Genomic DNA, 10,309 nt, shown 5'->3' with positions numbered 1-10,309 from the left:
TGAAAGTGTTTGCAGACGGGGTAATTTATAGCCTTTTTTTTATTAAATGAGTGTTTGTTGAACTGAAGAGGTCACTAGTTTAGGTTTTTGTCTAGACACAGTAATTATTTTAACAGTGCATGGGCTAAATGTATATGATTTGCCTAGACAAAAGCCTAAACTAATTCTTCAGTTCCACAAACACTCCCCATTTAATAAAATAGGCTACCGGTATAAACTGCCCCATCTACAAACCCTTTCAGTTCAACAGGCAAGACTTATCAGGATTTATAACTTATGAAACCCATGAGGCCTGCCTACACTTCAGCAGTAGGTGAAAGACAAGGTAGCTTTAGAAGGACAGGCCAGAAGTAAATACGTGCCTTACCCAGCAGGCTTGCTGTATACCTTTTTCCACAATTGCCATCTTTGTGACATGAATGAAAACAAGGCTATGGGGGCCGAACAAAGCAGTATAATCTCCAAGATATGATTTACTACAACTCGTGATGTCTGGAGAATTTTGTCTACTGAGGGTTCTTGGAAATATATTTTTTCAATGTTTTGTCCGCGGAACAAACCAAAAACACTTTAAACTGCAGTCACAGCCCATTGAAGAGACTGTACATTTATCACTCACAGCCTTGTTGTCATTCCCGTCAAAAAGCAAAGATGGCGCTGCTGTAAGTTTGGTAAGGTCTATAAACACAAGATGTTAATAAATTACCTTTCAGCTCTGAAGTGCTGTTTTTTTTATTTTTTTATTATTATTGTCGTATCATATTGTATTACCGTATTATTAATAGCTGCTCTTCATATTTCTGACCATCAGGTTCCACTAGCGTGCAGTGCTGTTATTATGCTACACGTTATTTTTCTATACGTTTAAGAGAAATCCTTTTGCTCAAGAAAGCTTCGTATAACCATTGCTATGACAAAAATTATGTATGATATTATATATTTCAATAAAATTACAAAAGCCTATTCAGCAAATGACTCAGTGACGCTCTTTGACCAAATATGGGATTTGAGGAGGTGGTTCCTGTTGCATCATCTATATGCGCCGTTCTAACGAAAATATTCTGCGTGATGATTGGTTTACATTCACGTCAATCACAGTGAGTCACCAATCACGAATAATATCCAAAATCCACTGAAAAGTTGCATCAGAATTAGTTTTTTTGCAATATCCGGGAAACGTGCATGCCGGTTGGCATGTAACCGAACTGTTCATTGTTGGATTTTATTATTTGTTCGTCCCTGTGATATTTTCGTCTTGTTATGGCGGACGAGTGCGTGACCGAACAGATGAAGGATCTGCAAGTGGAAGAGAAGAAGGTAACAGTTGTGTCCATACGGTCGCAGTGCTTAGCTGACTAGTTCTTGAGCTCTAGAGTTACAGCATACTGCAGTCAAAACTCACGGGTTTGGGTGTTTATTAAGTTTCAGAAATATTTAGAGCTAGTTGCTGTCGTAATTTATATAATAACTCTTGTGTAATATGACGATAGATTAAGATTATTTGAACTTGGTCAGGTTATTTTTAGGTGTGCAATCAGGTATGCTTTTTGTATCACTTTACAGTGGGTGGAGTAACGTGTTTGAATATTACATCGTTTGTTGACAGTAACAACTAACAATTGACTGTAAAAACTAATGAATGTCACACCCTCTCTTGTTTCTCTTTACCAGAGTGGCAAAGATGGAGGGAAAAAGAAAAGCAAGAATGCTGGTGGAGAGGCAGGTGGCAAGGCTGAGGTTGGTAGTTTCATTTCTATACAGTATTTACTTTATACATTTCTTTATTACAGTGTTTCATTACATTATCCAGTCCCTCCAGGATTTTGCTATCTTGCAAATTCAAACAATCGCCGCATTATTTGCGGCGGCTTGCAATTTCTTATTATTTCAGCAAATTTTCCGCAAAAAATGTAAATCGGAGGGAATCCCATTGTTTTCCTTCATGTTTGACAAAGGCAAAATAAATGCTTAAAGCTTGAAACAGTTGCAACATATCTAAATGCACAGCTGCCATTTGTATCATCTCCAGAGTAACAGTGTAAGTGTCTCTGCCTCGTCTCCTCCACGTTATGCATTCACTATCAAATTCCTTGTCTAAACTTTCACAGGACTGCAGACAGCACACATGCCACATACATCACAGCTAGTGTTTAATCTTCACCCTTAGTGCTGCGAATGAGACACAAAACCTGCGTTTATACACAGAAACCCTAACATTCACTTAAAATTCCCATTAGTTGTGTAGTAAAATGGGATTAGAATTTGAAGTGCTTAATTCAGTAGGCTATGAATCTGAAAATATAAATATGCTGATAATGTTCGTAAATGTTTTTACTAAAATAAAAAGATCACATATATATACAGGTATGCAAAATATATTTCAAAATATGACAAAAATTGCCATTTTCATAAATTTCTTTTTCAAAACATTCGTGTAATTTAAATTTGTACATAAATGTGCAAATATATGAACTCTAATTGTATTTGTTTGTATATGTATATCAGATTGCAATATTAGACGATGTAATAATTGCATCAGGCCCAACTATTGAATCCTCATTTGGGTTTTTAGTTTACAGATTTATTGCAAGTCTATTTTCAACTTAGAGAAGTTTTCTTGCATTGTCTGAGACAGAAAATTATAATGCAAAAATAATTAAGAGTTTTTCAACACCCACAGGTTTCAACTAAATGTATGATATGTTTGTGTGTAATTCTGTTTGTTTGTTTTGTTTTTTGTTTTGTTTTTTGCTAACTGCATAGAAAGTTATTGTGCACTAAAATATTTACATGTGTACACCACAATTACAGAGGTATATATTGATGATTTGTGAGTTTTCACTGCAAAACAACACAAAAAAATACAGCAAATTGCATTGCAAAATTTGAGAAAAGCTGCAGCAAATTCAGTCATTTTGGGCCGCAAAAATCAGGAAAAAGTGTCATGAAATCCTGGTGGGACTGATTAATGCTGTTATAGAGCACTGCTTCCCAATCATTTTTGTCGACACAAAACCTGAAATATGTTAATTTAACTTGTATTATACTCTCATCCCATTATACTCTCCCTAAAACAGATCTGACGGTGTTCGCTGCAGCAACAACAAAATAATAAAAATGTGGTTATTTTAACCATTTGACAGCCCTACAATGTTAATTTAAAGGGATGGTTCACCCAAAAAATAAAAATTCTCATCATTTACTCACCCTGTTGCCATCCCGGATGTGTATGATTTTCTTTCTTCAGCTGAACACAAATGAAAATTTTTAGAAGAATATTTCAGCTCTGTAGGACTTCACAATGCAATTGGAATAAGGACAGAAATTTAAAGCTCAAAAAGCATATAAAGGCAGCATAAAAGTAATCCATATCCTCAGAAGCGATATGGTAAGTGTGGGTGAGAAACAGATCAATATGTAAGTCCTTTTTTTTTTTTTTTTTTTTACAATAAATGTCCACTTTCACATTCTTATTTTTTTTGTTGATGCACATTCTTCATACATATCGCAACCTGCTGGGCAGGGAAAATAATTTAGAGTAAAACATTTCTGTTTCTCACCCACACCTATCATATCACTTCAGAAGGTATGGATTTAACCACTGGAGTCTTATAGATTACTTTTATGCTGCCTTTGAAGTTCAAAAAAAGCATATAAAGTTCTGGTCACCATTCACTTGCATTGTATGGACCAACAGATCTGAAATATTTTTCGAAAAATCTTTGTGTTCAGCAGAAGAAAGAAAGTCTTACACATCTGGGATGGCATGAGGATGAGTAAATGATGAGAGAATTTTCATCCTTTACATTTCTGTTTTATAGGTTCCACAAAGCAAACTTACTCCCTGAAAACCTGCTTAGGTAACTTCAGCGGTGCACATACCCCTGGTTGTTATAAAGTTTTGCACTTAATTGGACCATTGCACAGTGGTCTGATCACTGGTAAAGAGCAAGTATGATCCTAGTTCAGAAATTGAAAATAATACATTTTAAACAAAGTTCATGACCTCTGAACACTTTAGCCAACCATGCAGTAATGATGTTAAATGGAGTTTTGTGGTATTTTTATTATGATTCATCCACTCTGAAGGATTTGAGTTTTGTTATGATAGGACTTTGTCACTGCAGTGACTTCAGTACATGCAAATAGTATGTATTTTTCTCCTCTATAGTTAAGTCCTCCCCCTCAGTACATTGAGGAACGTCTGTCCATTTATCACAAGCTGAAGGAAGAGCATGATAGTCTGCTAGCTGAGAAAGCTGCAAAGGGCAGCAAGCCCATCAATATCACACTTCCTGATGGAAAAGTAGTAGATGGGGAGTCCTGGAAGACCACACCATACCAGGTTGCCTGTGGCATCAGGTTAGTATTGCAAATAAACCAACATTTTTACATCTTATTTTGCCAAGCATCCTGAACCATTAGAATAGTTATCAATAACATTGGTGGCAAAGGTGACAACTTGCCTTAAAGGGATAATTTACCCAAAAATGAAAATTCTCTCATAATTTACTCACCCTGTTGCCATCCCAGTTTGTATGTCTTTCTTTCATCTGCTGAACACAAATGAAGATTTTTAGAAGAATATATCAGCTCTGTAGGTCATCACAATGCAAGTGAATGGTGGCCAGGCCTTTGAAGCTCCAAAAAGCAGATTACGTCAGCATAAACAATCCATCAAACTCTAGTGGTTAAATCCATATCTTCTGAAGTGATCCAATCGGTTTTAGGTGACAACAGACCAACATGTAATTCATTTTTTACTATAAATCTTGACAGCAGTCTCTTTGGCGATCATGATTTCAAGCTCAATTACACTGCCTATAGTGCTCTGTGCATGTGTCAAGCACTAGGAAGTGTAATCGAGCTTGAAATCATGATCGTGCCTTGAGACCTCCAGGTGGTCGGTAGTGGGCCCCTCCGCCTCCTGGCAGTTGGCATTGGGCTTGGGCTGGGAGGGTGCTGCTGAGGTTTTCTTCCTTGTCCTCCACTTAGGAGACATTGGAGGTCTGGGGACCCCATCGTCAGGGGGCGACAGTGGAACTGTCGCTCCTGGGGGGCTGTCCGTAATCCGGTGTGACCCAGTGAACCAGATGGGACAGGTAACTAACAAACCCCTCGAACGACAAGACCCCCAGACTTCTCATCTCCCAAGCACACAGGGGACTCTCAAGGCAGTTGTTAAAAAAGTGCTTGAGAGCAGCGTCGTTGTAGTTCAGCCCATCTGCTGTTCTGAGGAACTCGCTGGCAAAAACCCTCATGTCTGCCAACCCCCTGACGGAGGGAACGAAGCCGGGCGAGCTGGGCTGAATGCTTTCTAATGGATCCCTGGGGGGTGGGAAATGGAAAAGGGAAGATGCCCATCGCTACTGCCGAGTCCAAAAATGGCCAGTTCATTATGTCAGGTTTTGTGGAGGAAATGGCAGGACTCAAACGCAGAGTAGCGATATGGGCTGTCGTGGAGTATTGAAGTCTCTTTTTCCCAATGAGTATGCTGACTCCCTTGCTATCCAAAAACAATAGAAAATTGAAAATAAAGAGTCAAAAATAAAAGACTCCCCTTCCCTACCACTCTTGTGTAATTCCAGGGTTTTACTAGAATTCGTGCAGCTCATCCAGTCCAGGGCCTATGGTACATACGGTAGCCCCAATATTAATTCCAGATGGCTTTACAGACACATTGATCATCTGTTTGATGCCAAATTACTGTACCAAACGTCTCCTCCCACACTTAACAAGAGAGGAGTAAAAGATCCTGTTTCCCTCAACCCTACACTCAAGAGAGAGAGAACATATTGTGTTATAAGTATGAGCATGTAAATGGTTCAGCACTTGCCTGTGGTTTCACGGTTATGTAGAATATAACAGAAAATACCATTCAAAATCATAACATTTTGATTAGAGTAGCATAACATCACATTTAATATAACAGCATGAAGATCAAAATCAGTAAATATATCAAAAACATAAAAAACTGTAGAAATAACCCCACACTAAAAGTTCTTTTCTTTCAAAGATCCCGTTGACAAAAGATCTTCAACCCAGTTACTTTGTGTAACGTAGAGGGCCACCACTGAGGAGAGGTTAGACTAGCACTTACATCCCAGGGCATGGCTCATCATTCATCTCCTCATACATATCTTCATTGGAGGAATCAATTTCCTCCCAATTTGGTCTTTCTGTCCATCCAGGGTTGTTGTCATTGTATTGCATTGGACCATTCACATTGATCAGTGTCATCTTTGTCGCTCGGATCAAGAATGATTTGATCAATGGTAACACACAACAGAATATTATTCCTCTCAAGAATTGTTTCAATCACTATACCAATTTTAGCCAACCATGCCCCACATTTCTTAAACAATTCTATTTAAATTGTTATAAACAAACAAGACAAGCAATCTTAATCTTTAGTCACCACCATGTTGTTTTTTTTTCATTACTATTAAAATGTACATGAGTTCAATAAATCATCTTCCAGTCTTAATTATTCATCAAACAAGCATTCCCAGGTTTGTTTAACCCTCTGGGGTCTGAGGGTGTTTTGGGCCCTAGAGAAGTTTTGACATGCCTTGACATTTGTGCTTTTTTCAGTTGCTTAAAAACATAGTAATGGCTCAAGTCTGATAACACTGTATTCAGCACAAACTGGGCTACAATAATTTGTGAACAACATGTATGTATGTTTGTATTTTTGAGAAAAGAACGTTTATGCGTGGATTTTGAAAAAACAAAAATGTTAAGTCACTGAAATAAGGCCATATAACACATACTAAACATTTGTTCACAAGACTTTTGAGAACTGGATCTTGTAGCCTAGAGTTTTTGCTACAAAATGGTGTGAAACCATCCTGATCACTCATTCATACAAAACAATATAGTCATTTCACTTTTGTAAGACACTTTTAGTGTTAGAAAGGCCATATGCGAGGAGGCGTGGATGATCATGAATATTGATGTAATTCACACCTGAGGAGAAAAGAGACTTAATGATTGAATGTATTGTTTGTAGCTTATTCATAAAATCAAGTTTAAGTTAAAAGAAGTAATCTGACTATACATTTTCTTTACATAAAGACTTTACTTAAAAACTTTAGACCTACACTACCGTTTAAAAGTATTAGATCTGTAAGATTTTTTAATGTTTTTAAAAGAAATCTCTTCTGCTCACCAAGGCTGCATTTATTTGATCCAAAATACAGCAAAAACAGTGATATTGTGAAATATTTTTACAATTTAAAATAACTGTTTTCTATTTGAATATATTGTAAAAATGCAATTTATTCCTGTGATCAAAGCTGAATTTTCAGCATCATTACTGCAGTCTTCAGTGTCACATGATCCTTCAGAAATCATTCTAATATGCTGATTTTCTAATATGGGCATATTTACAGCACATTTTACACATTTACACCCAAACAGATATTTGCAAGCACAAGCTTCATTGATGATAATGAGACAGCATAAACACTAGTTAAAATCTAAACATTCATATTATTTTTATATCATATAAATATGATATGTAATATCATACAGCATACAATTTAAATACCTGCTTTAGCAGAAACAACATTTAAATGTAACTAAACTTGCCTATTAAGACATATTTCAAATTTCAATACTCTGAATCCTGGCTGGCAAGTCTAGAAATAGTCCAACTAGTAAAATATGTACATGTTTATATAAAATAGCATGTCAACTAATGTACATAAAACTAAATTACTTTCTCATCCGAAACTGTATCCTCAGCTGGATCAAGTCGATCTTCAAACGTTCATTGTTGGATTCCCGCCCTTCTTCTGAGGAAAATGCGAACTCTTCATCACTATCCAGGACCATCTGAAGAGCTTCCTCACATGTGTAGCATGCCATCTTCCAAACGTGCAGAAAAGTGAATGAACTTGATGTTTTTTTAAGTCATTGTTGGGGGCATTTACCATTTGCATTTATCGCCTCAGCACATTACCGTATGAATAGCACACTCTGTTGGTGGGTGGGATCATATTAGCGATAATTAGCTGAGCCAGGAGAAACTGTACATCGCTTTGTTTCATAGAGATTACATTGCAGGACACATTTACTTTTTATTTAAAAGTAGACATTTTAAGCTTTCTTTAGACATATGTTTCATGTTTGTCTGATAAGAATTTGCGGAGTTTCAGTTCATTTTTTTGACGTGTGTCAGAAAGATGCTCGCGGAGACAGAGACGGCTGAAAGTGCACCCTGTTTATTTTCTTTATTTTACAAAAGCACAAGGTTTTAATGCTATTGTGAGTGTACACAAATAAAAGTAGACCCTTTATAGCCTCTAATGATGTCTTACACTTATCTGTATGCCCAAAAATGACGGAGTATTTTAAGTTGTTTCCGCTGTTATGAGGAAAAAAAATCCAGCAGGATGCGTCCGTCGACCCCAGAGGGTTAATACTTCTTTAATAAGTCAGGCACTCCTTTGTCTGCAACAGTTCTCAAAACTTTACCCCTAAAACCAATCTGTAAATAATCTACTACACAGGATATGATCCCCTGATGGCACAGTGACAGAATGCTTGGTATTTAACACTGTGACAAGTTGTTTTAGTAAAGTGGTTATTAAAATGCAGTGGGGTAGAGTGGAATTCACAATTTTTGGGCTGGTCTCTTCTAGACCTGCCTTTTGATGCTTCTGACCTAAGAGCATTCTTCCACTTCCTTGAACCCATATCAAACCTTCTCAGGCAGGTTTCCAGGGCAGAAATGCCCTGCCTTAGGTTGCCCCCCCCCCAATTTTTTGCCATTGGAGAGTCTTACCCATCATTGGGTCATGACTTCTTGCCACTGGTCTCGATACGGCTCAGTCCTATTAGCCAATCCTTAATTTGGTATCAGTAAACAGATATTTTCTTTTGTTTCAGGGAGTATCACCTGAGAACCGTCACAGCCAATGGAACCATCTACAAATGCTTAAATATGGAGACAATTCAAAACATGGTTAAATTCAAAAAGCATTATTCAAAATTCATCAATCTATTAAAATTGTCCACATTAAAAGAATGCTAAAATTGAACTGATTTACAGATTACTAATTTCCATTCAGGTTGTATTTCTGCTACTTTAGCCAACGTCACAAAAGACCATGTATCATGGTGGGGACTAACATCAGAACAAAACAAAATAAAGGAAGCGTCTCTCAAGCTTCTAGCTTAATTTAAAAATATCACCTTAATTCAATAATAGTCTCTAGATTGTTTTGAACCTACATTAAGTGTGTCAGATCAACTTTCAACTGAATCTCTTGTCTTTAGCATAAACCCATAACTTTAGAATGCCCTCTGAATATATAAAATCTTTAATCATGATGAGGAAAGCTGTTTGAACCTCTCCTTCATATCACTGTATCTAACATTATTGTCAAATCACATCATTTTCCATATAAAATGAATAAAAAATCAAAAGAAAATAAAACAACTTAGTGATGTGCCTTTAGCACACTTCAAAATTTGCTCTTGTGTTTCTGTTTCAAGCAGACACTTATCAAACTTAGACTGAGAGAGATCAGGGTGGGGGAGAAATTAGGAGGGGGGACATTCCACTCCCTCACGCTGTTTCTAATCTCATTACAGCTATTCCTTTTTCATTTTAGAATCTCACAATAATATGTTACTCTTCAACAGTAAAAAAAATAGTGATAATTATAATAATTCATTATATCGACTGCTTTCAAACTTTCCCATCTTAAACCATCTTCAAAAAAACCTCTTCCAGAACTTTCAAACCTACTCATTCCTTACTTTCTTTTGTCCATTCAAACAACATACATAGAACCTTTCAATACAATACAATTCAATACAACTTACTTTAGCCTTCTGTTCAAGCAGAGCTTTATATTTACAACACCTATCTTGTAGTCTTATCTTTTTATTAATATATTATAATCCTTTATTAATTAATAATTTATTATGACTACTTTCTCCATTTCTTACTCTTTCTCAGGTGAAGGAACTTCCATTCTAATAAAATAACAAATCAAGTTTTTAAACTAACAGAAAAGTAAAAGTTTAAACAGGATAAAGTATTAAAGAGGCACAATGGAAATTCAGACAAATCTCGTGTTTTGAAAAAATTGATCAGTGAGATACACTACGCTTTTGTAATTTCTCACGTCTCTTATTTTCTATTATTTCCTAATGTTTCAGCATTATTTAACAAGATTTTTCAGTTATTATTATACTTATCAGCGTTCCCTGACAAATTATACAGTTAATTAGCAGAACCAAAATTTACAGTGCAGAAACTGTATGCCTCTAAAGTAAAACTTTCATAGATTAT

At 36.3% G+C, this 10,309-nt stretch overlaps 1 protein-coding gene across 3 annotated transcripts in view; it reads left to right on the top strand.

Moving 5' to 3' along the window:
* Positions 1-1,147: 1,147 nt before the first annotated feature.
* LOC127439618 (threonine--tRNA ligase 1, cytoplasmic) overlaps positions 1,148-10,309 on the top strand; it is a 28,345-nt gene continuing 19,183 nt past the window's right edge. The window contains exons 1-5 of one of the 3 annotated variants that reach the window (XM_051695820.1): positions 1,269-1,317; positions 1,672-1,737; positions 3,822-3,860; positions 4,172-4,362; positions 7,750-7,891. In XM_051695820.1, coding sequence (XP_051551780.1) covers positions 4,314-4,362; positions 7,750-7,891 — 191 coding nt within the window. In that variant the 5' untranslated portion in view covers positions 1,269-1,317; positions 1,672-1,737; positions 3,822-3,860; positions 4,172-4,313. Of the gene's footprint in view, positions 1,318-1,671; positions 1,738-3,821; positions 3,942-4,171; positions 4,363-7,749; positions 7,892-10,309 lie in introns of all 3 variants that reach the window. The other 2 variants (XM_051695821.1, XM_051695819.1) reach the window with 2 other exon arrangements.

This window comes from Myxocyprinus asiaticus, chromosome 4 (genome assembly GCF_019703515.2).
Source record: "Myxocyprinus asiaticus isolate MX2 ecotype Aquarium Trade chromosome 4, UBuf_Myxa_2, whole genome shotgun sequence".
NCBI lineage: Eukaryota > Metazoa > Chordata > Actinopteri > Cypriniformes > Catostomidae > Myxocyprinus > Myxocyprinus asiaticus.
This window is presented reverse-complemented; position numbering and strand designations above follow the sequence as displayed.